Raw genomic sequence first — 27,769 nt, 5'->3', positions numbered from 1 at the left:
TTTCATCCTATCCTTTTATCTCATCCTTCTTAGAATCGCTCACACACGCTCACCATGGCGAAGACATTCAGCAAGGACGACGTCGCGTCGCATAGCAAGGGCGATAACCTATGGATTATCATTGACGAGGATGTCTATGATGTCTCCAAATTCCAAGACGAGCACCCTGGTAAGGCCTCCAAGATACACGCCAAAGATGTGGCTGCAGGCGGAATGTTCCGTGCGCTGGTCATGAGCGAGTTGAATCACATGCTGACTTGAAGATATCTCCAGGTGGAAAGAAGAGTACGTCATCACAGACACAATACTTTGAAAGAGTCCTAAAATTAACAGTCGCATAGTTCTCCAGAGAGTCGCCGGAAAAGATGCTTCTAAGCAGTTCTGGAAATATCACAATGAGGGTATTCTGAAGAAGTACAAGGGTCAATTGCAGATTGGCTCGTTGAACACGAAGAAGGCTGCCGAACCTGCCCCCAAGCCTGCGCCTGCGCCAACTCCCGCGCCAACTCCCAAGCAGTCTGACTCCTCCAATTCCTCCGTACCTCCACCTGCCAGGGCCGAGCCACAAGATCCTTATGGAGATCTGGTCCCCTTTGCTGATCCCTCGTGGTACCAAGGTGTAAGTAGTGTCGTGCGCAGAATGAAATTGTGATCCGGCAACACCCCCCCAGACTAACCTCTTGTTTGTGTTTCAATAGTACTCCTCTCCCTACTTCAACGAAACCCATGCCGCTCTCCGTGACGAAGTTCGCCAGTGGGTCGAGTCTGAGATCGAGCCCTATGTCCACGAGTGGGACGAGGGCAAGGAAGTCCCCGGCCACATCTATAAGCAGATGGGTGAGCGCGGCTATCTGGCCGGTCTGCTCGGTGGCGAATTCCCTTCCAAGCACACTCCCTACCGCATCAAGTCGGTCCCCCCCAGAGCGCTATGATTTATTCCACGAGATGCTTCTGACCGACGAACTGTCCCGCGCTGGCAGTGGTGGTTTGGTCTGGAACCTGGTTGGTGGCTATGGTATCGGTTGCCCACCTCTTGTTAAGTTCGGTAAGAAGGAACTTGTGGATCGAATTCTGCCTGGTATTTTGGCTGGTGACAAGCGTATTTGCTTGGCTATCACTGAGCCTGATGGTGGTAGTGATGTCGCCAGCCTTGGCTGCGAGGCTAAGCTCTCCGAGGATGGCAAGCACTATATCGTCAATGGTGAGAAGAAGTGGATCACCAACGGTATTTGGGCCGATTACTTCACTACCGCTGTTCGCACTGGCAAGCCTGGTATGAACGGTCTCAGTGTCTTGCTGATTGAGCGTGAGGCTGGTGGTGTTAGCACCCGCCGCATGGACTGCCAAGGCGTCTTGAGCAGTGGTACCACTTATGTGACCTTTGAGGATGTCAAGGTCCCAGTTGAGAACCTGATTGGCAAGGAGAACCAGGGCTTCAAGGGTACGTGAATTGCGCATAACCTATATTATCCTTCTCCTTATTTCCATATACTAACCTACCACAGTCATCATGACCAACTTCAACCATGAGCGTATCGGAATTGTCATCCAATGCGTTCGATTCTCCCGCGTTTGCTACGAGGAGGCCATGAAGTACGCTCACAAGCGCAAGACCTTTGGCAAGCGTCTCATCGATCACGCCGTCATTCGCATGAAGCTCGCCCACATGGCCCGCCAGATCGAGGCCACCTACAACTGGCTCGAAAACATCATCTTCCAATGCCAGTCCATGGAAGAAACCGAAGCCATGCTGAAACTAGGTGGTGCTATTGCCGGCCTCAAGGCCCAATCCACCCAAACCTTCGAATTTTGCGCCCGGGAAGCCAGTCAGATCTTCGGTGGTCTGAGTTATAGTCGTGGTGGTCAGGGTGGTAAGATCGAACGGTTGTACCGTGATGTTCGTGCCTATGCTATTCCCGGTGGAAGTGAGGAGATCATGCTTGATTTGAGTATGCGACAGAGTCTGCGTGTGCATCAAATGTTTGGTATGAAGTTGTAGACGGATGGGATGTTGCATTTTGCATCTAGAATTTCTTTATATGTTGGTTTCATATTTCCCCCATTTCTTGGAAAATGGGCCATGTGTTTTTTTGTTCGCCCTACTTGGCTTTGGGTGATTTTCTTTTGCTAGATATCCCGTCCGGTGCGACGCATTTTCTTATGAGATTCTGTATGAATACATTACTTTTGTATATCTTTTCTTTGCAGCGCAGTTTGAATATTTTAACATATAAACAAGTGGTTAAAACCTGCGCAGTTTGTCACATCTGCTCACGGACATGTATGGCATGCAGATGTTATACTTATGCTGCCAAGAGCTTGGTAGTTAGTATATCAATTGGGATATTTCGTACTTCATGCAACACTGGCAAGGTATTTTATTTGAGAAAAGGGGTAGAATTGACGTGTACCATGAACAGAACATATTTACATGAAGAGTCTTCATGTAAATATGTTTGTAGTAGATTTAGGATAGAACTGCCCTAAGTTGACGCAATGAATTACCAATGATAGGAGCAACAATACCACAGAAAACCTTTCCTGTAGTATTTGAAAATGAATGTCTATTAAATAATTTCCTCTAGTCTTCAATTATATAAGTATAAAATACCCAGTCAACCACTGATATTCACAATCGATCTCCTTATTTACTCTACATTGTACTATATATGCTGTGGTAGTGTATACTTTGACTACTCCCGGGCACAAACACCAACCGCGCAGTCTCCCTCAAGTTTCGCCGCGAATCGCCAACTCCGACCTCCCTCGATCACCTCCGATTCCCCCCCCCCATCACCTGATACAGTGTCTCAGGGTATAAGAACAGCTCAATCCCCTGTGTCCTGTCATTTCAATATTTCATTCTCTTCCACCCTTTCTCCATCACCCGTCGGAGTGGGATCCTTTTCTACCGCAGGCGGTCGCTCGGTGACAGCCCGCAAAGGCCCGCAGCTTTGCTTCTGCGAATACCTTGCCATTTGCGCCTTTCTCTCATATCAACTGGTCGCGCTCACTGAGTTGTGACGGATTTATCCAGCGCCACTTCATTTGACGGTGTAGAGATCATTCGTATACCGGCTCTCTGTCTCGTCTTTGAACGCGCTGAAAGGTTCAAAGGTGAGTTTGATTGATGATTGCCTCTTCGCATCTACATGCCGTTTTCTCTGAAACTGATAGCTCTATCTCGTGAACTAGACACTTGAGTAATCAGACTCAGAGCTTTGAATACTCTTCAACCCCGCAAAGTTTCCCAGTGATTCCCTTTATCCAGTTTCTCCGAGATGTCGAACTTTTTGAATCACGATTTCGGTTCAGAGGACGAGGACGATGATTTCAATCCCGCCCCCGTGGATGAATCTGATGCTGAGGACTCTAAGGTCAGTGTTGGTCCAGGAACAGAGCTGTGCGGGCAGGGAGCTGATACAAGATGAATTAGCCTACCAAGGTCGATAATGACCAACCGTCCTCCTACAGAAACGGCAACCTAAAGCGCGAAGGTGACGCTGATGAGGTGGACCAAAAAGATGTTGCTGACGACGATGCCGAGGACGACGACGATGGAGCCAACGATGAGGAGGACGATGAAGAGGATGACGAAGAAGAAGAGGAAGAGGAGGAAGATGAAGTGGTACGCATCCTCTGTCCTTCAATACCTTTTTGGATTATACTGACATGTGTCTGTCTTCTTAGGCTCGTCCCAAGAAACGCAGAAGGGGTGGCGTCCACAATTTCATTGAAGTGGAAGCCGGTGTCGACGAGGAAGAAGACGAAGCCGAAGATGAGGAGGATGAGTTAGGCGAATTCGGCATCGAGATGCACCCTGATGACCTTGATGCCCTACCAGCGGGCGCTGAAACTGACGACCGACGCCATCGACAACTCGATCGACAACGTGAAATCGACGCAACTATGGACGCCGAGAAGCAAGCACAGATGCTGAAGGAGCGCTACGGACGAAACCGTGCCGCGGCGACGGATGCGCTTGTCGTTCCGAAGCGTCTGCTTCTTCCTAGTGTTGAGGATCCTAGTATCTGGGGTGCTCGTTGCAAGCCTGGCAAAGAGAAGGAGGTTGTTTTCTCGATCCAGAAACGCATCGAAGAACGTCCGGCGAACTCCCGCAATCCCCTTCGCATCATTTCGGCTTTCGAACGTGGGAACGTCATGCAGGGTTGGTTCTACTGCGAGGCTCGCCGTCAAGCCGATGTCGTCGAAGGGTTGGAGGGTATCAACTTCTACTATCCATCTCAGAAGATGACCTTGGTACCGGTTAAAGAGATGCCTGATCTCCTGCGCGTGCAGAAGTCGGAGGAGCTCATGCCTGGTGGCTGGGTGCGTATTAAGCGTGGTAGATACCAGGGTGACTTGGCTCAGATTGAGGAAGTCGAGACCAATGGTCTTAACGTGACTGTTCGTCTTGTTCCTCGATTGGACTATGGCATGAACGACGATGCCAATGCAATGGCTGGTCCTGATGCTAAGCGCAAGCGTGGAGCTGCCGGCTCCGTTCGTCCTCCCCAGCGACTCTTTAGCGAAGCGGAAGCAAAGAAGAAACACGCCAAGTACCTGTCCTCTACTTCTGGATTACGGGGCAAGTCATGGAATTATCTCAACGAGAACTACGAGGATGGCTTTCTCATTAAGGATATGCGGGTGCAGCACTTGATGACCAAGAACGTCAACCCACGTTTGGAAGAAGTAACGATGTTCGCTCGCGGTGATGATGATGGCACTGCCAACTTGGATTTGGCTTCGCTGGCAGAGACATTGAAGAATCAGACTGCCGAAGATGCTTACCAGCCTGGCGATCCTATTGAAGTGTACCGGGGTGAGCAACAAGGCCTGATCGGTCGTACGGTATCCACCCGTGGCGACATTGTCTCATTGGAAGTCACCGAAGGAGATCTGGCTGGCCAGACTATCGATGCTCCTATGCGAACTCTACGCAAGCGATTCCGTGAGGGTGATCATGTCAAGGTTATTGGAGGTAGTCGCTATCAGAACGAACTGGGTATGGTCGTCCAGGTCAAGGATGATACTGTCACTCTATTGAGCGATATGAGTATGCAGGAAATCACAGTCTTTAGTAAGGATCTGCGACTGTCTGCTGAGATGGGCGCCGATGGCCAACTTGGAATTTACGATGTCCATGACCTTGTTCAACTTGAGTGAGTATCTAGAAGAGCTTTCGAATTGTGATATCAATGCTAACTTGAAATCAGTGCTGCCACCGTCGCATGCGTCATCAAGGTTGATCGCGAGTCCTTGCGTGTTATGGACCAAAATGGTTCTACTCGCAATGTGCTTCCCACACAAGTAGCTAACAAGATCACACCACGCCGAGACGCTGTCGCGACCGACCGAAATGGTGCTGAGATTCGATTGGGCGACACAGTCCGTGAGCTATATGGAGAACAGAGGAGTGGTGTCATCCGTCATATTTACCGCTCATTCCTCTTCCTGCACAACAAAGCACAGGCTGAGAACGCCGGCATGTCTGTGATGCGAACGACCAATGTTGTCACCGTATCAGCACGGGGTGGTCGTCCAACTGGACCTGACCTGACCAAACTGAATCCTGCTCTCGCGATGCAAGCCCCTGGTGGCCGTGGTGCTGCTAATATGCCACCACCTCCACGTGGTCGTGATCGCTTGTTAGGCAAGACAGTCACTATTCGCAAGGGTCGTTATAAGGGCTTAGTCGGTATTGTCCGTGATGCTGATGACAATACTGCCCAAGTTGAGCTTTATACATCTAACAAGCCCGTCCATTTACCACGGGAAATCCTTACCCCGAAAGAGTTAGTACTCCCCCTTCATCTCCATGACCAGACGCTAATTTCTCTAGTCCTATCACGAAACAATCATTGGACGTTGGCCGCGGCCGAGGAGGACCTCGTGTTCCATCGTCTGCTGCACCTCCTGGCAGTGGTTGGCAAGGTGGTCGTACCCCAATGGCTGCCGCCGATTCATCAAGAACCCCAGCCTGGGGCGGTGCCGCATCTTCACGAAGTAAGTCCCTAATCCTATTTCATCTTTGTCAGAGATTCCTAACAATTTCTCAGCTCCTGCTTGGGGCGGCATGAGTGGATCTCGTACACCCGCATGGAAGAATGACGGATCAAGAACCTCCAACCCTTGGGAAGCCGGAAACCGTACAGCGTACGGCGGTATCGGAAACCGGACACCAGCTTGGAACTCTGGCTCTCGCACCCCCTACGATTCCGGCTCCGGCTATGATGCTTTTGCCTCTGGTTCCCGCACCCCTGCCTGGGGTAACGCTAATGCCGGTAATCGTACCCCGGCCTGGGGTGGTCTGTCTAACAGTCGCGACCAGCGTGACTTTGATGATGCCCCTACCCCCGGTGGATACTCTGCCCCAACACCCGGAGCCTACGGCGCAGCACCCACACCAGGTGCTTCCGCACCTACACCTGGAGGTTGGGCCGACAGTGCCCCGACACCAGGTGCATATAATGCACCCACCCCCGGCGGCATGCCGAAACGGGGAGGTTATGATGCTCCTACACCCGCGGCGTATGATGCTCCTACGCCGGCGATGGGTGGTGCAGCTGCTACACCTGGTGCAGGGTATGGGGACGATGATGGTGGTCCGCGCTACGACGACGCAACGCCAAGTCCGTGATTATCTCGCACTCTTCATACCTTTCCGACGCACTGAAAAGCTAGCAAATCCTACTTGGTTTTAGATTGGATGGGATGGATGGTTTTATACTTGTACTCTACTTGATCATTGAATGTAATTTCTTCGGAAGCAGTAAATTCTATAGGAATGTGCTATTCACATTAATCATTTCCACACCTGCGATTTGTAAAGAAAGTTCATCACTCAGTGCCATGACAAGTATGCTTTCCAGCCCTGGGGCTTATTGCAGCCCCAATACCGTAACGCTAAGTTCAAAATGGATAAAGTTGTAAATGTATGACTTGATTTTGTCTTGGAGTCAGAGATATGCTGATATATTGATCGATCTAAGTGTAAGCCTTCTAAGATTTGCCTCTAATGAAGTCTTCCCCGTCTACGTCTGCAATAAAATTCTGCTTCTTTGCTGCTAAATGGCTAGCACATTCAGTTTCCTGCAACTTAGTAGCCGTTCTTGAAAATGATGCTTTATGCACTAGTGGCACACGAGAAACTGCCACTTGCGCTGCTGTCGTGTATAGCTTTTCCAGAAGCATATACTCCAAGTCCACACTAATATCATTAGCCTTTGTTCATTGCTCAAAATTGATATTTTTCACCATTTCAGAAGAGATCAAACTCACAACTATCAATGCTATGCAAATAATCCCGAAATTAATACCGGTAAGAACGATTTTGCGTGTTGATGATAGCCAGACTCCTTGGTTCATGTGTAGCCAGAGGATAGCCGGGATGCCGAAACTGAACCAACTCGCGAATAGAGCACTCTATTATATGATTAGTTTCGTGAGATTAAATGGAGAGGAGGATTGTAGCAAACCATTAGACTAAGTAGATCATTGAAGACTGGGATGGCAGATGCAATAATCCACCCAATAACCCAGAAAGCTAGACCCATACCAACCCATGAACCGACGGCAACGAAATCCTTCTTATGCATGCGTTCTGTTCCTGCGAAAATGCGAATATAAACTGTTTTGAGAGCGACATGGCCATAAATGACGCCGGCAATGACAATCTGATCAGAGTCAGAAATGGGATTGTTTCACATGTAGGGTTTCTTTTTCATACCGTTGGTAGAGCCAATCCATATGCAACCTTTGAAGCGATTGGACTAGTCGAACCCAATGCTGGCGATGCAACGCCATCTCCAGCATAGCGGTAGATCACAAGGGAGATCACCACGTATAATGAAATATTGATCGATTGGAGTAGAGCCAAGGCTTTGGGGAACTGTCTTGGATCTTCGAGTTCGGCCATCATGTTGAAGAAAGTGTTATGACTGGCTATTCAAGAGGTTAAAAATGAGTTTCGATACACATTTTGATTCACCGTTGTAGTTTACCATATGCGAAGACAATATTACAAACCGAAATAAAAGCATTTGCTAGAGTAGCAGTCTTTGTTACGCTAAAAGTGACTGCTGAATTCTGAATTCCAAGTGCAATCATAGTTGCCAGGACCGCGACCAATATACTGATAAAGGCTGCAATAAGTGTCAGTTACCTTTCGATTACCAATTTGTATACTTAAAGTTCTTCACTTACATGCAAGGGAGAGCCATGTCATTTTCTCCATGGTTCTCGGCAGTGAAAGGACAAATGAAAGTATTGTACCAATGATCCCAAAGACCAAAGAACAAGTGCCGTATTCCGTAATGGTATTCATAGCTACCGTGAACGTCAAGATGTGACTTGCCATGACAAATATAAGATAAAGCATATGACCCGCGAAGAAAAGTTCTCTTCCAAATGAACCCATCAGAACCTCGCCGGCATCAGCGATACTTGAGACATGAGGATGTCTCCATTTGAACTGTCCCATAATAAATCCAGTATAGGAAGCTACAAACCCCAGTCCTATCAAGAGAATAATACCAGGAGCAACCCCTAGACCGGCAATTGCTGCTGGAAGCGATAGTATACCCAATGAAATTGTTTCCGCTACCATAAGTAGACCACATTGCCTAGAAGAGATGATAATTAGGTTGGGCCATGATGATCAAAGGAGAAGCAAGTAGATTCATATACCACCACTTGAGAACTTTGTATTTGACTTCAGCAAACTCTTCATCACCAAAAGCATCTTGTCGACCAGGCTCTTCCTTCTTATCGTCTAAATCAATCATCGGATAGGAAGCATGTTCGGCATGTTCCTCAGTAATACCGTGAGATTCCATTGAGGGTAAATCAATAGCGCGAGATTTCATGATGAGTGTCAAATCGCCACGGAAGGGGGTTTAATCTGCAATTATTGTTGAGAATTGAGAGATAAATTCCATTTTTGTTGGTTTATCTATCGGTAGGGTTGCCGGCATCCGCCGTGTTTGGATTCGGCGTCGAGGCCGAGTCCTTCCCCGTTCTTGTTTAGCTGATCTCCACACTGGTGCTAGGCGAGATTTTCGGCGTCCGGGTACAATTATGCATGTTCGATGATAATTATGAAGATGAGATTTAGGTTACCTTCAATTGTCTCGATCATTGACCATGACGGGGAGCTTTTACATGCGCGGGGGTGTGTTACCTAGGGAGTCATTCATGGATGACTGACATTGATTGCATGATTCTTGGATATTTTGTGGGGATTTACCACCATCACTTCTACTTAAGGTCGTTCTTTGTGCGGAGGTTGTGGAGAGTGCGGAGACATGACGTTCGTGGGGGATTGTAGACCGGGAGCTCCCCCGGTGATAAACCATATCAAATTGAGGTTCTTTAGAGTATCAAGTAGATAAAAAAAGTGTTGGATAATGATTAAATGATAAGATATATATATCTCCCTGAAATTGAATTATTAATGCATTTTTGTCTGGCATTGAAGAAGTAAACGTCCTGTAACCGCACTCGGCAGACAACAGACTAGATCGTTCAAGTTACCATGAGCTGCCAAGGAGATCACCAAGGCTCATGAAGAATGCTAAAAATTTCCGTAAGTCTTATCCTGTCGTAAAATTTTGGAAGGATGCAGGCCCATTAGTTGAAGTCGATTCCACTGAATAGTAGATTCTCGCTAGGACATATACTCATGTACTGTCGTGTAATACTTTTAAAGTATTTCGGCACAACAATGCCATTGAAAAAGACTCGGACTAGAGCATGTAGGAACGGGTAGACTCGCCGATCTTGCATCTAAGCCCTGATAAGCTAGTCAATTTAAGAAACCTGGCTATGAATCCTCAGGCATTCATTGCACTCTTGATGAGGTTCTCCATATCTGGACTACTCCAGTCTGTGAATTGCGAAAAAAAAAATAACCAAAGTATTGCAAGTTTGTTAAAGAAGATCCACTTGAACAAGCTGAAGACGAATGTATCGCCCTAGGAGGTCTGTGATAACCTGAATACATTTTGCTTTTACGTGGCATTGCTTAGCACCTTGTTAGGGCTGGGAAGATTTACGAATACTTTCATCCATACTATGGATGAAACTTACTAGTAGTACTAGCAAAAAGGCTATTTTTATCAGCAACATACATACAATAAACCCTCAATGCCCGCTTTTATCTTGAAAGACTAAAATGGAAATAAACCAATTCCCTAGTAGAACTGACAGATAAAGCCGAGAATATCTGTGAAGGGGCTACAGACAAGTGTGCCCGGTTATATTCCAGACAATTCCAAACTTTTCAAGAAATTTGGAAAGCCTTAGATGCTAATATGCTGACCAACAGTTGGATGCTTCCGTATATCTGAACGAAAACTGCAGTACCTGTCTGTGAATATCAGGCGATTGTAACACCAGGAGTATGAACAGAGAGCTTGAAGCAAGGGTTTCTGTGAAGCTCCAAAACCGTGAAAAATACAATAACTACTGGTGAGTGTTAATCCATCTAAAGCCATCTAACGTAGCTCTGTATTTGAAATACAGAGCAAACCTATCGTTGGCAGCCGATGGATTTGCAGCGATAAAGAAGGATGGATGTCTTTGTCTACTATGAAGCCAAAATTCTGGATTGCGAGTATCTCCGTTTAGGTTGACGTTTGGGACATCTTCAATGTCATCTGCATTCTCGGAAAAGTGCGATGATATATTGAAGAAGTGCATTCCCCATACAAACTCGGATAAATAACGCTGATTACTCGGGTATGCAGTTCCGAGTGGAAAATTGAAGTTATCCGAGTCGGTGACTCCGCAGACAGAAGAATGACAACAAATCACAAACCAAATCTGTCAAAATTTGATGAAGATCAGGCCCTGAATTGCTTCTGAATGCAGTTTCGAAAGTTTACCCGTCTATTGCCGTCTATTGAAAAGCATCACTCGTCTGTCCCGGGGCGGATACTTTTCCGAGCTTCGAGCGCAAGACAAAATCCGCGTGGAAACACGGAAAAGCCTCGCATGGGCGTGGAGATGAAAAGCGTGGGGTAATGAAAATAATGCGGGGTGGAATATAAAGGGAAAATGAACGCCATATCTGGTCCATGCCAAATTACGCGACATCATGGCGACTTTGACACAAACAGCCACTACGGTGGAAGTGCAGACATCGCCGAGCAAAGCGGATATCGCGACTCGTCTGCTAAATGGGACACTCCACGCTGCTTATCCTCCGATAGAACACTTTTTGACAATCGATGGCTTACTGAAATCTCATGCGGCTCAGCCAGATGAGGCGCGAAAGCCACTGATATGCTACCCTATTCAAGGGGCCGATGACTTTGAAGAGCACACGGCTGGGGATCTCGATCGATATACAGATGTTGCTGTACAATATTATATGAAGCAAGGACTTGGGCCGGCGGTAAGCGTGAAGAAAGGATTTCAATATAGCTTCGTCTGATGTCAATTTAGGACCCAACTCTTGAAGCAGCTCCGGTTATTGCGATGCTTGCCGGATCAAGTTTCGAAGTCGTGCTCACGTTTTTCGCCCTCAATCGCCTTGGTTATGCAGTTCTTTTTCTTTCTACACGTCTCACAGCTCCGGCATATGCAAGACTGCTGGATATGGCAAATTGCAATCAAATGATCCACCTGGAGCAGTACGAGCCGGTTGTGAGGGATATTTTTGCGGAACGATCTGGTTGTACCGGCTATCGTATGCTATTGCGAAACGATTGGTTCAATCGGCCTGCAGTTACGCCTATCGAACGACTAGGAGTCGACCAGGAGAAAGAAGGAAAGAAAATCGCATGGATTCTACATTCCTCCGGCAGCACAGGATTCCCGAAACCTATCTTTTTGACCAACCTCCAAACCATCGCCAATTGGCGAAAGAGCTTTGCCCTTCGACTGTTTACCATCAGTCCACTATTTCATTCTCACGCGTTAATGGAACTCGGTCGAGCATTCTACACTCGTGCCCCGGCTTATCTTGGCAACCACTCTCTTCCAGTGACTTATCGGAATCTCTACGATGCCTTGCAAGTAGCGAAGCCTCAACAGATTAGCGCTGTTCCCTATGTGATCAAGCTTTTGGCAGAAAAGCCAGAAGGTATTCAGGCACTTGCGAAGGCTCAGCTGGTGCTCTATGGTGGGTCAAGCTGCCCTGATGATCTTGGAGACAGGCTCGTTTCTCAGGGCGTCAACCTGGTGGGAAACTATGGTGCAACTGAGACTGGCCAGATCATGACTTCGTTCCGCCCTCCTCATGATAATGACTGGCAGTATATGCGGTTGCACAGACCAGTAGCTGACCATACACTGATGGACGAGATATCGCCTGGAGTATATGAATGCGTTGCTCTGGATGGCCTTCCAAGTAAAGGCCCCTCCAACTCGAAGCCACCATTTTCGTCAAAGAATCCAGAAAACAGTTTTCGCACATCGGATCTATTCACTCGTCATCCTGACCCCAAAAAGACCAATTACTATAAGTACTTGAGTCGTCTTGATGACAGAATTACTCTTGTAAACGGCGAGAAGGTCCTCCCAATTCCAATCGAAGGCCGTATTCGTGAAGAAGAGCTCGTTGGAGAGTGTGTTGTTTTCGGATATCAACGAACCGTTCCTGGAGCACTAATCTTCCGTGCCCCCGAAAAAGCAGCTCACTTGAACAATGAACAATTTTTGGAAATCATCTGGCCAGCAGTTGAAGCGGCAAATGCTCGAGCCGAGACATTCTCGCGCATTCCGAAAGAACTAGTCGTGGTGAAGGATGCTGATGTCGTGTATCCTAAGACTGACAAGGGAACCTCTATTCGTGCTCAGGTTTACCAGGTTTTTGAGGATGATATTAAGAATGCCTATGATCAATTTGAAGACGCTAATCAGAAGAAGGGAGACCTTGCTCTCGACATACCCGAACTAGAGAATTGGCTCCTCGCCAGATTCCGAGAGGATCTGGGGATAGATTTGGCCAACTCAGAGACTGACATCTTCGGGGCTGGCGTGGACAGCCTGCAGACAACTCAAGTTTGGAGGTATATTGTCCGTGATTTGGACCTTGGTCGTCAGGCAGATAATCTCAGCCAGAACATTGTGTTTGAGAAAGGCACAGTTAAAGAACTTGCAAAGCATCTGTTCCATTTGCGTACTGGAGAAAAGTTTGAACAGGAGGATGAAGTGCAAGTCATGAAAGAGCTTATCGAAGATTATTCGAGTTTCACCCAACATTATCCTACCATCACACGCGAGCCTGAGTCAGATGTCGTGGTCGTGACGGGCGCCACAGGTAACTTGGGCGCATTTATTGTCGCCGAGCTTGTGAAGCGATCGACTGTTTCTAAGGTCTGGGCTCTTGTTCGTGCTTCGGGACAAGCTTCCGCTGGTGCTCGGCTCTGGAAAGCTCTAGCAGACCGCAATATCTCTCTCACAGACGAGGAGGCAGCTAAGATCTATGCTGTCCCTAGTGATCTCTCCCATCCAAACCTCGGCTTGGAGGGATATGTTTTGGACCATCTCCTATCCACAACAACCTCAGTCATACACAGTGCGTGGGCTGTCAACTTCAACCTGGGTGTTCGATCTTTCGAGCAACAACACATTCGAGGAACATATAACTTGATCAACTTTTGCCTTAGATCTAAGCTACCTTCTCCAGCACGTTTCTTCTTCTGTTCCAGTGTGAGTGCTGCCAGCGCCACTCCTATGCCAGCATCGATACCAGAGGCTGTCGTTGAGACGCTTGAGCATGCTCAGCATATAGGTTACGGACGTTCCAAGCTTGTGACAGAGCACGTCACTCGAAATGCAATGCGCAAGACAGGCATATATTCACGAGTCCTTCGAGTTGGCCAATTAGGTGGTGATACCGTCAGTGCACAATGGAACGAGACTGAGGCCATTGCCCTTATGTTCCGTAGCACCCTAACTACAGGTGCATTGCCAGAGCTTGATGAAAGACCAACCTGGCTTCCTGTTGATCAATGTGCTAAGGCTATCTCGGATCTGGCTTTGGACCAGGAAAGTGTCGAATCATCGGATGCCGATTTGGTCTATCACTTAGTCAACCCGCACTCATTCAGCTGGAAGAATGATCTGCTTCCTGCCCTGAAGAAAGGATCCGCATTGCCGGAATTTGAGATCGTTTCGCCTCAGGAGTGGCTGAAGAGATTGGCCAACAGCGATCCCAACCCGGAGACCAATCCCAGCATCAAGCTCATGGATTTCTGGCGAGGAAAGTATGGGAATCATGTACCTTCAAGTACAGAGAGCGGACAGGAAGAAGCGCCGATAGGATTATTCTTCGAGACAGTCCGCACGGTACGTGACTGTCCCTCTCTGGGCGAGGTTAAGGATCCCGTTGCCGAGGGTTTGATACAGAGGTATATTGAAGTATGGATGAAGAGCTGGAAACAAGCATAGATTGTACATCCGCGACTACTATTAGTACTCATAATCTTTCCAATTACTCAAGTTGAATTCGTCCCGAGGGAGTCTAGGTCTCTATCCGATGCATGTAATAGCTTATTATCTGACACCTAAAGATTCACAATAAGAGAAATCCATTCCTGAATACGAGTAGTAGTATTGCGGCTCCTCTAAACCTAGTTGGGAAGTAATACTAGTTGATATTACTTATCCTTGAATGGTACGGTCAATGACATCTGCAATTTGCAGACATTTCTCATCCTGGAAGCGGGGCGTAATGATTTGAATAGCACACGGAGCACCGTCGACTTCTTCGGGAATATCTGCGCGGCAATTAGTGACAGAGAAGAGACAAATCATTCATAGGTGGACTCGTACAATCAGGTTGCATATTTTCTCCAGTGCTCATCTTTGTTGGATCCAGTTCTTGAGAAGCCTTGCCAAACGGAATAACACACGCAGGGTACTGAGATTCAAGTTAGCCAGACGTAGCAGAATTATGAGAGCAGTTCATACATCAAGAAGATTCCATATCAAAGTATAAGGTGGCCACGCATACGTATCGTGTGCAACAGCCGTATTCTGAGCCCCAGGAGCAATGACAGCGTCTAACTTTTGTTGAACCCAAGTTCGATGCCAGGCATCTCGGAAGCTAATCTTGGCTTCATGGAGTTTCTGAATTTTATCAAAGGCATCTAGCTCCTGATCCACTGGCAATGGCCCAGTGAACATGGGAGATGCACCATTTGCGACCGATTTGACGGGTGGCTCGCCACTAGCTGCAAGCATGTCAACATGAGGCCCGTAAGTAAAATATTGAAACCCAAGACGAGCAGCATAGGACACGGAGAGCTCTTCGTTTGTGTCATTATTGATTGAGACAACCTTGTGACCAGCTCGACTTAACTTTTTAATCGCATCCTGCAAGGCCCGTTTGATAGGGGGATGGAGGGGATAATGCTTGTCTTCGGAAAGTACGCCAATTGTGAGACTGCCGTTGCTCTCGGGATTGACATCTTGGGGGACATTCCATGGGACAGCTGATGCCGAAGGATCATACCTCCATGCGTGGCCATCGCCTATGACATGTTGCATGAATAGCTGTAAGTCTGAGATACTCTGTCCTAGGGGTCCAGCTGACGGGACAAGCATTGGAAGTCCATCCATCACGCCAGGCGGAGGGGGGTCACCGAATGGAACGCGGGCAGTGGTTGGTTTGAATCCATAAACACCGCAGCATAGTGCTGGTATGCGAATTGATCCTGCAATATCAGTCCCAACACCCAGGATGGATCCACGAAATGCGACCAGGGCTCCCTCGCCGCCGCTTGATCCACCTGCAGTTAAAGATGTATTGTGGGGATTGAGAGTACGGCCAAAGACATTATTTTCGGAGTCTCCAGTCTGAGATTATCAGTATTACGAGTATTCTTTTTGGATGCACGAATATTGGCAGGAGAGTTCAAGCCGGCTTACCATTAATGTCTGGGGTATATTAGTCTTCACGTATAAGACTGCACCTAGCGACAGGAGCAATTCAACCAAGTATGCATTTCTCTTCGCTGGCTCGTGCTTGAGAAGCTCAACATATCCAATAGTAGACTGCAAGCCTTTAATATCAAAGCTATCTTTAATACTAATGGGCAGCCCATGAAGTGGACCCATGGGTTTACCCTCGCGTTTCAGATATTCATCGAGACTTTGAGCCCTCTCGAGAGCTTGCGGGAAGCAAGTCTCTGTAAGGCAAGATGTCTTCAGGTAGAATTAGTATCGAAATAGATCAAATTTTGTCATGGAGTATAGCATACCACTTGTTGCGCGATTGCTGCTCTTTTGCAGAAGGCAGTCGTAACCACCAGCGAGCTAGTTTCACCTGATGCCAACTTCGCTAAGAGTTGGGCCGCCGTATAGTTCTCCGTGAGATCTAATTCCAGTTCGGACAACAGCCCACTTCGACGTGGAAGGTCGTATTCAATTAAGCGCGAGGGCACGTTCTTCAGATCTTCATTGAGTAACCATTCAGCTGGGATCTTCTCCCGACAATCCTTTTGTTTGCGAGCAACAAGCTCCTCCCAGCTCGAACCAGATACAACGACTTTAGATTCCATGACGAAAAGAGTATGCGACCTGGAAAAATTTCAAGTCTGCACCTTGGTTCCTCTACTTCTTATATGAAGCTCTGCTCTTTTGGAATGATCGAAAGAAATGAGGTCTGCCCCGCTAAAAGTGTTACGTGTAAGAAATGCGGACCTTGTATTGGTGCGTCGACCTACTTGAAAGGGATAAGTGCATGAGGGGCGATGATCTATCGTTACACTACAGTATCTTCGACATTCTTTGCCGATTATTGCTCCCGATACCTCGGAGTCAGCAGAAGACTCTGTGATATTGGTATTCACTATATCTTTGCTATCACATCTTCCGGCTTTATACCGGGGAAATTGGTAAGATGATAGGCATCGATCCAGATCTTTTCACCAACGCAAGTCATCACTCCCAAGCAGATCAACCCATTGAGCCAGTTATATGGTCCCGGCCCAGCCTCGAGACGGAGATGAGAGAAGAACTCTACGTCATCTTGTGAGACCGTTCCTGGCGGTGCCATCGTCGGGTCAGTGGCAACTTGTTTCGCATAGTCTGTCCCTGGACCAGGACGATAGAGTCCATGGGCGCGAATGTAGAGGTAATGATTATCTTGAGTTCGGACCGTGTAACGTGCATCCAGCTTCATTGACTTGAAAAGAAATTAGTCCATGTAGATTCATATTGTGTAGTATGGCTTTCATACATGTGTTCCCTTGATAACAGTAGCCCAGTCTGCACCACCCAAAGGCAAGATATCGCCTTGAATTCCAGGTCCTTTTATGCTGCCTCGTACTATATTGGCAATGCTTCGAATAATACCAGAATCATGAGGAGCACCAATATTGATCTCCTCACTGGCGATGTCGCACTCTAGGCGATATAGAAAGGTCAGAGAAGGGAGGCGCATTTGCGGGCCATCCTGGAAAAGGGCATTTCCAGGCGAAGAACACGGAGACATTTCCAAGATATCGAAGAAAGGCGTACTAGTATAATTTTCGGGAAGATAGTATCATCTGAGCTGATTTAAATAATTGCCCTTCTAGATTTAGATTCATCTTCATCCATTCCATGGATTGTTGTTCATATCTCTCCCGCGTTACACATCCAGCCCTAAACTTGAACCAGAAGGTCGACCCACGGTCTTATCAATCTTACAAAAGAGTATAACAACGTTGTAAAAGTTGAAAAATAAATTAAAGAATGATATGACATTAGTATCTTTGAACTTTAGAAGAATTAGGGAAGTCCAACAGGCGACGTTTGATTTGCTGGGAAAATATTGGACGGTTACCTCTATATTTTCATAGATCTTATTTGAACTTGCTTTTTTTTATATTCATTCACTCTATTTTCCCTTTCCAACTATCAACTTGCTACAATCTCAACAGTAGATTGATTCTGCTATTCATTTTCCATTTGGTATCTCCCAACTACAACATCATGCTTTTCGCTCAGATGCTCCTGGCTGATCCAGCGATCCCCACCTTAGAGCGACAACAAGCTTTAAATCGCATATTTGCCGACCCCGGTATTCCTCAAAGCAAGACCACTTCATCGTTTTGGCTCAAAGAACCGCATTCAAAATTCACGACTCGGTCATCAGAACCTCTGCCTACCGAAGCAGATGTCGTGATCATCGGATCCGGCATTACTGGCGCATCGATCGCACGCACTTTACTCCAGAATGGGGTCAAGTCAAACGCTGAGAAGCCACAAACCCCTTCAATTGCCATGGTCGAAGCTCGAGATATTTGTAGCGGAGCAACCGGTCGCAATGGCGGACATATTCTCGAGACTGCAGATGATTTTGCCGAGCTCTATGATGTGTTTGGGGAAGAAATCGCGAAGAAGACCCTCCGATTCCGTCTTGCGCATCTCAAAGAAATGCTGCAGGTCTGCGAAGAGCTCGGTATTAGCGAAGAAGTCCAAGCTCGCAAAGTACAATTTTTGAGTGCTCACTTTGGAGCGGAGGCATGGAAGGATGCATTGGAACGACTCCATCGGTTTCAGGCGGCTATGCCTGAGGAATCGGCAGAATGGATCGCGTACGATAAGAAGTCTATACCAGAAGACTTCAAACTATCCAGAGCTGATGGGGTTATCGCTGGACCTGCAGGTGCACTTTGGCCGTACAAGTTCGTGACAAGTCTTCTGGCCCATTTACTTTCTACATACCCCGGTCAATTCTTCGTCAAAGACCATACCGCTGTCACCTCTATTCGTGAAAACCCGTCATCGGTATACAAGTATCAAGTCGAGACAGACAGAGGGAGTATTTCGGCGCGACATGTCATTCACTGCACGAATGCCCATGTCACACATCTAGTGCCTGGCCTTCGAGGACGTATTTTCCCTCTTCGCGGACAAATGTCCGCTCAAACCCCTGGAAATCAGTTCCCTTGTCAAGCCACTAAGCATTCATGGATGTTTAGCTATGACCGTGGCTTCGACTATCTGACGCAACTACCAAGTGGACAAATGATGTTCGGTGGAGGTTTCGCCCGGAGCGAGGGCGGCGGTCTCGCTGATTTGGGAATTGCGACTGACGATGAAATGAGCCTTTATTGTGACATTCATCTATCAGGTGCCCTTCCGGCTATTTTCGGACGCCAAAACTGGGGTGAGGTCAAAGGCAACCCAGTTCAAGCAATGTGGACTGGTAATATGGCGTTCAGTGCGGATGGTTTCCCCTGGGTGGGCGAGCTGCCTAGCTCAGCGACGAAAAGACCTGGGGCTGGTAATACAAACACAGGATCTGAATGGGTCTCGGCGGCATTTAGTGGCGAAGGAATGGTACAGGCATGGCTTTGTGGAAGAGCATTGGCGACAATGTTGCTCAAAAAGGATAACAATCTCTCTCCAAGTGCCGATGAGGATATTTCCTGGCTGCCTGAGCAGATGTTAGTCACCGAGGAACGCATATCAAAATCAGTCCTCGACCGCACTGTTCCATCGCCACATAAAGCTACCCTATGAGATGGCAACAAAGGACGAGATGGACGGAACCGCGTTGCATCGTTAGTTTTTGCAGTCTAGAATTTTCTCCTTGCTATCGATCTGTAATCCCAAGATCCCAGGTACTGTGGCTGGTGGTATCCTCCACATGCTTGACTTTCAATTAGATGAACAATTTCGAGGTAAAGGAGATATGTTTCTTTTGAAATAGTAGTATCGGATAGTGAAGCAATGCAAAGGTCCATTTCAAGGTTCTCCAGATATCGCTCGCCATGTAATAATGGCACTTTCATCTCTGTAACTAAACAATCAAATCAGATAGTATTGCACTAAGATACGATACTTTGTACGAAGAATTATGAGAACATCAAAAGTATTGGGCAATTTGAGGAATAAGCAGCTTTCTTATGTTGCTTTTCAATGGACACCGAATCCGCCCTGTTGCTCGACCAGACGATGGTATCTCGTTGCTAGTCCACGGCGAGCTGCCTTTCCCCAGAATACCATAGGTATTGCCAAGCTTGATATTCCCAAGCTGATAAACCCACAAGCGATGAACATATTCTGCAGTCCATTTCTTTCCATCCACGGTGTTATCGCAAATGGAATACCGATACTGATGGCATTTCGAAGAAAGGCGATTCCTGTGAAGGCATCACCAGTGATCTAGATACTGTGTCAGCTTCAGACTTTCAAAATTATAGTGTCCAAGGCAAGGTTAGTACATTGTGGTAGCTGTCTATTACCAGAGTCAATGATGCATCTCCGATGCTTCCAAGACCAAACCCGAAGAGCGCACCTCCGACACTAGGGTATATCCAGTGCATCCCCTATTAGATATGATAATTAGTAGAGTTCAAGCAACTGATTTAGTGCAGCACGACTTGCCCTTTCAACAGTGGCGCCAAACATAATGAGACCTCCAGCCATGGCAAGAGCTGGAATATGAAGAATGTACAAGCGCATTTCCGGCTCGTAGAATCCTTTGTTTCTCCGAGAGAAATGAAGAATTGACCAATCACCTAGAAATCCACCGTATACCGCTCCTATCAGGTTTCCAATGAACGGTCCCAAGCTCATGAATCCGATCTGCTGAGGGGTGAAGCCATACGGTGGAAGTGGAAACACCAATGATAGGACATTTGAAAGAATAGTGAGCCAGGCAACACCAGCAGCATATTGAAGACCTGCATACATCATGGCAGGAAAAGTGAAAAGAACTTGGAACGGACGATAGTAATAAGGCCAGATTGGCTCTGCCGTTGGAGTGACAAGAGCCAATCGTTTTGACCATTTGCTGCGAGGAATGTTTGGGTCTATATGATGGTTGCGGGTGCTGGGATCATCAGGCATAGAGCATTTGCTGACAGACGGATATGTGGCTTTTGTGATTGAGCCATCTGGTATTTTGACCGGAACATTATCATCTCGAGCTGAGCCTGGACGAGAGCTACCCGCAAGAACAGGAATGTATTTTGTCTCCTCGTAAACGAAAAGGAATAGCAACAGGAATATCGAATTAAAGATCCCCATCGTATAATAAGACCAACGCCATCCTTGATTGGTGGCTTGGGTCCCCGCGGCCATTGGCGTGAGAAAGCTCTGAAGTCAAGATTTGTATTAAAATCCTTGCAACGTGAATACATATCGCTTGGCAGAAAGCATTGACTTACTCCGATCATGACCATCGTCATATAAAGTCCGTTCATACTCCCCCGATGGTGTACGAAAAACAAATCCGCAATCTAAACACCATAAGTCAATGCTCAAATATTAGGATGTGAGAGTTAACTTGCGGTGATCTCTGCGATAGCTTCGTTCACTGCTCCTCCAAGACCCTGTAATAGGTTGCAGATATAGAGTTCTGTCAGGCTATTCAACCTAGAAGTCCAAAATGCAGTAGCAACAAGAAGTGATGTGGACGCAATGTATACGGGCCGTCTGCCAAATTTTTTTGCCAATGGAATGAACAGTACACAGCCCATAGCAAGACCGACATTGTTGACAGACATTGACTGGTTTAATTTCTGGTAAGAAACTTCAAGGTCGATGATCATTTGCTGCCAGAATAGAGGTTGAATTGAAAGACTTCATGTCCATGCAGACGGTTAGTAAAAGGGAAGTTAATGCGAATGATTGGGTTCTTACTCACGCCGTGAACACAATGATTGTCATTCCTAGAACCACGGTCCAATTCACTGCCTTACGAAATGTACTCCAATTCTTTTTCGTCAGGTCAAAAGCAGATACTTTTTCACAGGCTGAATACTCACCAAGGGCTCATTGGGATCACAAGTCGGCACGGGGTCCAGCATAATAGCCCGCTGTCCATTTGACTCAGAGGAATCTTCTGTTCATGAAGTTAGTCAAAGTAATACTTACCGATCTGGGATCTGTGGAATGGTTCCTACCCCGGATCAAGAGAAAGGTTCCTGGTGGCAGGGAGGCATCAGTCTCGGAGACCGAAGTACTGGTATTCAGAGGATGTTCAGACATTTGGAAGTTGAAGACGTTAATCCTGAAGCTATGCGTTTCTGGTCAGCATTCTTGAATCAAGATCTCACATGGTGGAATGTGGATTTATTTAATCCCATTCACTCGCTGTACTGGATATTCCTGGCATCGCGTCCACATGATAAGGCATTACGATACTTCCGAGCTACGACAGCGATCTCTAATCGATACAAAGTAGACTTTCGCTCGCTAAGACAAGCTAAGAACTAAGAATATGGGGATGGCAGTTGATATCGGGTGTCAGTGCGGAGGAAGAGACGACTAGTTCTTCTGTGGCGGTGATTAAATCCACTTTTGAGGACGGTTGGGTCGGCCTTCCTAAATTGGCAAGGAACGATACGATAGTCATATACATCGAATACCGTTAAGTCGTCCAGACCGAGGTTCGCTGTGGATATTTCTAAACTATGTCTCATGAGTTATACTAGTACAGTATAGGCTCTTGCTCAGTGCCTACGCGAAGGGTCTTTGGTCAACATTCCAAGGTTTCTATGTTGGGCAGTTGGACGCAGAGTCTAAAGCCTTACGATAACAAATACAAAGTTCATTTGGCGGTCAATGAGTGTAGCTCTGCATCACTCTAAATAATTCATCTAGCCCAAGATATCCTCTACCCTAACCGAACGATGACAACCGACATTCATCGTTGATCTTCGAGGATATGCTGACGCCAAACAATAGAAGTATGCTCTCTCGGGTGCAAAATGGTTAGTAGACCTTCCTACCATTAATCTTGCTTTGAAATATTTACTTTCATACTGAAGCTACCCATCATACCGAGCAGAAGCCTTTATCCCGTCTATAGCTAGAACGATAAACGCAGCATTCTCTTCTGATCCGTTAATTCAATGGCTTCGACCAAACGCGCTACCATGGTCCCGACAAAGCTCTGAAGCTCTCAAATGGCAATATCGTCGTGTTCAGACCATTATGGCTCATGGAATAGTACTACAATCTTCAAGTATTGCTCAAATGGCGAAAGAAAATCCTTATAAAGGGGATGGAGGGAAAATGCTTCCAGCTTCAGATTATACACACAGCAAGGGAGCTCAAGTAACATCTCGTGAGCATCAGTTGAATGTCCCAGAAGAAGATGCTGGCGCTGTCGTGTTCCTTTTTCCTCCTAAAAAGGATATGGATTGGTCTCCGTCTCGGATATTCATGAAATGCAAAGTCTGGCTGTTGGATCTTCTCAAACCTGTGGATGACGAAGGCAAAGCGAAGGTATGAAACCTACTCCCACAAATTCGTCATAGGTCGCTTCTAATCTGCTACAATGTAGAGGGTTTCAACGCTCATGGTAACGCATGAGAAACTTCTCCATTCCCTACAGCAAAAGTATGAGCAAAGATTGTGGTATTTGGAAGTCATCGCTGTCCATCCCAGTTTGCAATCACGCGGGATTGGGCGAAAGGTCATGCAATGCATACTGGAACATGCCAAGGGGGAGCCTATTTATCTGGAGTGTACACAGGAGGAGAATCTCGGATTTTACAAGAAACTCGGATTCTCCGTCATTGAAGAGATAGTGTTGTCAGATGATGACTGTAATGATGAAGATGCCACGGTAAAGTATTGGGCGATGATACGGACTGGCGACTTCGTTCAATGAGATCCGGGAACATTTAAATAATTTGGAACCCAGAATCAAGATCAATTCCTCATCAAACGCGTCATAATAGTCCCATCTCCATCTCCCTTTCTCTAGCAAGATCATCCACATTTAAATCGGGATCTGCTCGCGTCCACATTTCCTCCAGTAGATCCAGAAGAATCTCATCCTGTCGAGAGCCTAAAAAACAATTTCGGATAGTCTTCTGCCACTGCCTATTTTCACACATCACCTCTACCTCCAGTCCAGCGACGAATAGAGGGTAGAGAATGGCATTCTTGATGAACCTGTCTTCTTCAGGCCGCTCGGTGCATGCTAATCTCAAAGCATCAAGATTAGCCAAAATACGCGCCACTAAAGCCGTTGCATCGACAGAACAGACAGCTTGAGGATTCAGAGCTAATGATTCACACGCAACGACATTTTTCCGCAACATCCACATATGTCGACGAAGTGACAAGATTCCAGCTAATCGATGTCCCTCCCACAGATAACATTGCATAAAGCTACCCGTCTCGCCTGACCAGGACCAAAAGCTTTGCTCGGTAGTATCTATCCCAATTCCTGCGAAAAGATCAAGTAGTGATCTCGGCAGTCCACTTACCGGCTCAACGCCTTTCCTAGGTATAGAAGGCTGGCAGTACCGACGCCAGATGCCGATGGAAGAACCTTGTCGGCTCATCGTGGAAGAATTTATCTGCCGACCAACAGAGAAACACGGTAGATCCATTACTCCCATGACCTCGAGCAAATGGTGGCGGAAGAGGGAAGTGGTTGCATCGGGTGGTGTATCGGAAAGACCGTGACTTTGCAAGATATTGTGCATGCCCTCCAAATGAATTGTCCATGGCATCCCATGCATTAGCTGTAATCAATGTTATTAGCAAAAACAAGCTTCCGGACATCTGGAATCGGAAATTGGTATGTTTTTGGTCACGCACACCAATGCTACACAAAAGCAGCCCAGCCGTCAACGTTCCATCCGAGAGAGTTGTGCTACATGCTAGTTCGGACCTGAATTTCCGGAGCGAGGTATCGAAATATTCGAGAAAAAGTGGACTTCGGGTGCTTGAGAGTGATAATTGGAAAGCTAGGCAGATGGTGTATAATGCATTAGATTCCTCACAAAGCTGAGGTAATCGATGCTGTAACATGCTATCTCGTGCAGTCGTTGAATGAAGCACATTGATCCCGTCTGTGATAACTTGTCTGTTTTTCAGTCGATCATATCTCACGTTGACTTTCATGGGAAGATCTCAAACTCACATTCATTGAAGATGGCTTCCTCTTCCTTCTGCTTTTCACACTTGGAAGAAAGTCGCTCCCCAGGCCCTGGGACCATCAAATCAAACTCCACTAGTATCCATGTTGTCAGTCACAGGGCGGTATATCTGAAAACAAGGATGGACAAACCCCGAACCTGACCCTGAAACTTTGCACCCTTCCCATCACGTTTCAAATCTCTCGCTCGACCTTTCAGCCTCGGCGGCACACTCTCCTCCAGTGGCTTATCTGCACCCATATATCTGCCGCGCGAGGCAATTCCACTGCCCCATCGCAGCCGTACCTCATAACCCTCACAGTTGACTCCACGACGCTCACAACTCTGACAGGTTGGTCGAGCGTTATCGCAACGCCGTCGACGGCGCTTGCAAGTCCAACACCCTTGGTATGAACGGGTCGACATTCCGAATTTGGGGCCAGTCTGCTTGTTATTTGTTCAAATTTCTAGGTATGCACTGTTCAGTCATGGTCGTAATAAACAAGCCTAGAGGCGACTGGGGCTGCATTTAATGCCGCGCAGTAAAATGCGGGGGAGGTGGAGTTGGTGGATCTCTCGTTGATAGCGCGTCGGGTTGCCCGATTTGGATGATAACGAGGATATACTCCAAATATATCCAGTTGCAACCTTGCAACTATCTGAAGATCTACTCAGATGAGTCTACCCCAGGATTGAGTATATAATACTTAGTTGGTGAAGCTGAGCGAATTGCTGACAAGTGTACCACATTTTTGATAGTGCTTCATTCTTCATCCATGTCTTTCCAAACTCCCATCTCAAAGTGCAAGACTACTATCCCCGGCTTGGGTACCCTGGAAGGTCTACAATATGCCAATAGCGTACAACAATTTTGTGGGATACCTTATGCAAATCTCGCGAAAAGATGGACTCGATCTATTCTGAAGACATCCTGGGAGAACGATTATCATGATGGTTCTAGATTGGGGTACGTATCAATCTTGTCTCCTAGCCCAAACATCTCATCAGAGCCAAATCTAATTGATTGACAGAAGCAACTGTCCAAACCCAACCACTCCCAATGATGACTCCGATGATCTTGTCCCAGTACCCCCATCACCACATTTCAATTCTCCAACAGTCGACGAGCTCTCCGCCCTAGTAATGAATATCGTTATCCCCCGTCCTTTCAACCCTAAGGCCAATCCTCTACCAGTCTTCGTCTATATCCACGGTGGCTCTCTTCTTTATGGCGGCGCCAACCTCCCAATCTTCGACTCAGTCAATCTCGTCTCTCATAGTTTATTAATCGGTCTACCCATAATATGTGTCACCTTCAATTACCGCGTGGGACTGGGCGGATTCCTCGCCGGGTCAGCCATTGCTTCCGAACTCGCCCGAGACGGGCTGAAAGGAAGTGGCAATTTCGGACTCACAGATCAACAAACTGCCTTCGAATGGGTAAATAAATATATTCCCTTCATAGGTGGTGATTCTGAAAATATCACCGCGGTGGGTGAATCAGCGGGAGCAATCTCAATAAGTAACCAGCTTCTCGCGGAAAATCCACCGATTTTCCATCGGGCGATTTGTATGTCTGGATTATCTGTGTCGATTCCTCCATGGACGATCAAACAACATGATTCTTTATTCCATGCTGTTTGTGCACATTTCAGGATTGATTCGTCTGACCCTGGTGTTTTGGACAAACTTCGTGATATCCCACAGCAGGTTCTTGCGGATGCAACCCCGTTTATTCAGAGCGTCCCCTCCGGAACGGGAAATCCTTGTATAGATGGTTGGTTTTATGATGAGGATGTTGATCATGAGGATGTTCGTGTGCCGCCGCATTGGGTAAAGGGTTTTATGGTTGGAGATACATATCATGAGGGAATCATTTTCCATCTCAATCTTGTTGATGGAGACGTGGATTTCCAGCATGTGCGTGAGGTTCTTCAGTCTCGGATTGAGGATGAGGAGTATACGGATTTGATTTTGCAAACGTATAATATCACTCCTGGTATTTTGTCCTCTGAGTTCTTTCCTCGTGTGGAGTATATGTGTGGTGATGCTATTTTCAAAGTACCGAATTACCTCCTATCACAGAATTGTGCGAAGGCCTCGCATCTCAAGGGGAGGAGTTATTTCTATCACTTTGATCAGAGATCTCGCATTCAGAATGTGTTTGAGGGGACGGCATATCATGCCCATGAACTGCTGTACCTTTATGGTAATTTGGATAACGAGATGAATGACGCCGAACGTGAGATGGGAAGGGAGTTTAGATCAGCTTGGATACGATTTACCAATGGGCTTGTACCATGGCAGACTCATGATGAACAAAAATGGATGGTCTGGGGACCTGAGAGTAAGTTCAAGTTGAAAAGTGAGGATGGAGACGAAGATATACGTGGCTATGATAGGATGAGAAAGATTCTGAGTCTTGGAGATGGGACAATCTGGAAGAAATGGATTGCTGGGGTTGATGCCCTCGTCAATCGACGGTGGAAGCTATTCCAAAATCTTGACTAGAGATTGATACATTGTGTAGCTAGTCAATAGTATCCTAGCGAGGAATTAGCACCTTGTCTACTTTTACTCATCTACAGCGTGGCCAGGAGAAGGAGAACATGAAGCTGGAACGAGATAGTGGTAAAGATAGATAATTGGCCATTGAGTGGACAATCTACCATGTCGATATTCCAGAAAATTTCCCCATCCAGCGCCAAACAAGACTACGCCTTATCCAAAGCCAAAAGTCTTTTTCACGATAAGAAAAGGAAAAACTCTTCCCGATCCTGTCTATCATCGCATATCTTTTAACCCATGAAGAAACTAATGCCAGCAAACGTATCTGCAGGACGAGAAAGAAAAAAAGAAAGAAGAAAGGAAGAAAACCAGGACTGAAATAATGTAGAGGAAGCGTGAATGCTTCAAATAGGATGTCAGAATAC

At 46.8% G+C, this 27,769-nt stretch overlaps 11 protein-coding genes across 11 annotated transcripts; 6 read left to right on the top strand and 5 right to left on the bottom strand.

Moving 5' to 3' along the window:
• Positions 1 to 54: 54 nt before the first annotated feature.
• N7469_008690 (putative acyl-CoA dehydrogenase) lies at positions 55 to 1,999 on the top strand (the record flags this gene model as incomplete). The annotated part of the gene is made up of 6 exons (XM_056647608.1): positions 55 to 220; positions 274 to 285; positions 342 to 619; positions 699 to 858; positions 923 to 1,441; positions 1,506 to 1,999. 6 exons carry the CDS (start codon positions 55 to 57, stop codon positions 1,997 to 1,999), a joined length of 1,629 nt encoding a protein of 542 aa, XP_056497373.1.
• A 1,282-nt stretch (positions 2,000 to 3,281) lies between these two features.
• On the top strand, positions 3,282 to 6,643 carry spt5 (transcription elongation factor spt5; the record flags this gene model as incomplete). The annotated part of the gene is made up of 6 exons (XM_056647607.1): positions 3,282 to 3,377; positions 3,437 to 3,628; positions 3,691 to 5,165; positions 5,220 to 5,798; positions 5,846 to 6,009; positions 6,063 to 6,643. 6 exons carry the CDS (start codon positions 3,282 to 3,284, stop codon positions 6,641 to 6,643), a joined length of 3,087 nt encoding a protein of 1,028 aa, XP_056497372.1.
• A 486-nt stretch (positions 6,644 to 7,129) lies between these two features.
• N7469_008688 (amino acid transporter) lies at positions 7,130 to 8,870 on the bottom strand (the record flags this gene model as incomplete). Its single annotated transcript, XM_056647606.1, has 7 exons — positions 7,130 to 7,213; positions 7,285 to 7,428; positions 7,482 to 7,679; positions 7,733 to 7,947; positions 8,007 to 8,147; positions 8,209 to 8,627; positions 8,692 to 8,870. 7 exons carry the CDS (start codon positions 8,868 to 8,870, stop codon positions 7,130 to 7,132), a joined length of 1,380 nt encoding a protein of 459 aa, XP_056497371.1.
• A 2,231-nt stretch (positions 8,871 to 11,101) lies between these two features.
• On the top strand, positions 11,102 to 14,403 carry N7469_008687 (uncharacterized protein; the record flags this gene model as incomplete). Its single annotated transcript, XM_056647605.1, has 2 exons — positions 11,102 to 11,401; positions 11,452 to 14,403. 2 exons carry the CDS (start codon positions 11,102 to 11,104, stop codon positions 14,401 to 14,403), a joined length of 3,252 nt encoding a protein of 1,083 aa, XP_056497370.1.
• Positions 14,404 to 14,616: 213 nt separating this feature from the next.
• Positions 14,617 to 16,517, bottom strand: gmdB (general amidase GmdB; the record flags this gene model as incomplete). The annotated part of the gene is made up of 5 exons (XM_056647604.1): positions 14,617 to 14,732; positions 14,788 to 14,875; positions 14,926 to 15,813; positions 15,886 to 16,161; positions 16,218 to 16,517. 5 exons carry the CDS (start codon positions 16,515 to 16,517, stop codon positions 14,617 to 14,619), a joined length of 1,668 nt encoding a protein of 555 aa, XP_056497369.1.
• A 290-nt stretch (positions 16,518 to 16,807) lies between these two features.
• Positions 16,808 to 17,452, bottom strand: N7469_008685 (DUF3237 domain-containing protein; the record flags this gene model as incomplete). The annotated part of the gene is made up of 2 exons (XM_056647603.1): positions 16,808 to 17,143; positions 17,198 to 17,452. 2 exons carry the CDS (start codon positions 17,450 to 17,452, stop codon positions 16,808 to 16,810), a joined length of 591 nt encoding a protein of 196 aa, XP_056497368.1.
• Positions 17,453 to 17,934: 482 nt separating this feature from the next.
• Positions 17,935 to 19,470, top strand: N7469_008684 (NAD(P)/FAD-dependent oxidoreductase; the record flags this gene model as incomplete). Its single annotated transcript, XM_056647602.1, has 1 exon — positions 17,935 to 19,470. One exon carries the CDS (start codon positions 17,935 to 17,937, stop codon positions 19,468 to 19,470), a length of 1,536 nt encoding a protein of 511 aa, XP_056497367.1.
• A 396-nt stretch (positions 19,471 to 19,866) lies between these two features.
• N7469_008683 (putative MFS transporter) lies at positions 19,867 to 21,945 on the bottom strand (the record flags this gene model as incomplete). Its single annotated transcript, XM_056647601.1, has 8 exons — positions 19,867 to 20,115; positions 20,196 to 20,279; positions 20,338 to 21,051; positions 21,123 to 21,194; positions 21,246 to 21,537; positions 21,602 to 21,672; positions 21,723 to 21,799; positions 21,861 to 21,945. The coding sequence occupies 8 exons, from the start codon at positions 21,943 to 21,945 to the stop codon at positions 19,867 to 19,869; spliced, it is 1,644 nt and encodes a 547-aa protein (XP_056497366.1).
• Positions 21,946 to 22,935: 990 nt separating this feature from the next.
• N7469_008682 (GNAT family N-acetyltransferase) lies at positions 22,936 to 23,575 on the top strand (the record flags this gene model as incomplete). Its single annotated transcript, XM_056647600.1, has 2 exons — positions 22,936 to 23,187; positions 23,246 to 23,575. 2 exons carry the CDS (start codon positions 22,936 to 22,938, stop codon positions 23,573 to 23,575), a joined length of 582 nt encoding a protein of 193 aa, XP_056497365.1.
• A 61-nt stretch (positions 23,576 to 23,636) lies between these two features.
• Positions 23,637 to 25,262, bottom strand: N7469_008681 (Zn(II)2Cys6 transcription factor; the record flags this gene model as incomplete). The annotated part of the gene is given in 4 exon segments (XM_056647599.1): positions 23,637 to 24,440; positions 24,517 to 24,830; positions 24,842 to 24,931; positions 24,989 to 25,262. The coding sequence occupies 4 exon segments, from the start codon at positions 25,260 to 25,262 to the stop codon at positions 23,637 to 23,639; spliced, it is 1,482 nt and encodes a 493-aa protein (XP_056497364.1).
• Positions 25,263 to 25,612: 350 nt separating this feature from the next.
• On the top strand, positions 25,613 to 27,347 carry N7469_008680 (uncharacterized protein; the record flags this gene model as incomplete). The annotated part of the gene is made up of 2 exons (XM_056647598.1): positions 25,613 to 25,803; positions 25,868 to 27,347. The coding sequence occupies 2 exons, from the start codon at positions 25,613 to 25,615 to the stop codon at positions 27,345 to 27,347; spliced, it is 1,671 nt and encodes a 556-aa protein (XP_056497363.1).
• Between the last annotated feature and the right edge of the window lie 422 nt (positions 27,348 to 27,769).

The sequence above is a fragment of the Penicillium citrinum genome, assembly GCF_028827155.1.
Source record: "Penicillium citrinum strain IBT 23319 chromosome Unknown utg000008l:1.0-2707905.0:1.0-2709502.0, whole genome shotgun sequence".
Classification (NCBI taxonomy): domain Eukaryota; kingdom Fungi; phylum Ascomycota; class Eurotiomycetes; order Eurotiales; family Aspergillaceae; genus Penicillium; species Penicillium citrinum.
The sequence above is the reverse complement of the archived record's forward strand: the minus strand, read 5'-3'. Positions and strand labels throughout refer to the sequence as shown.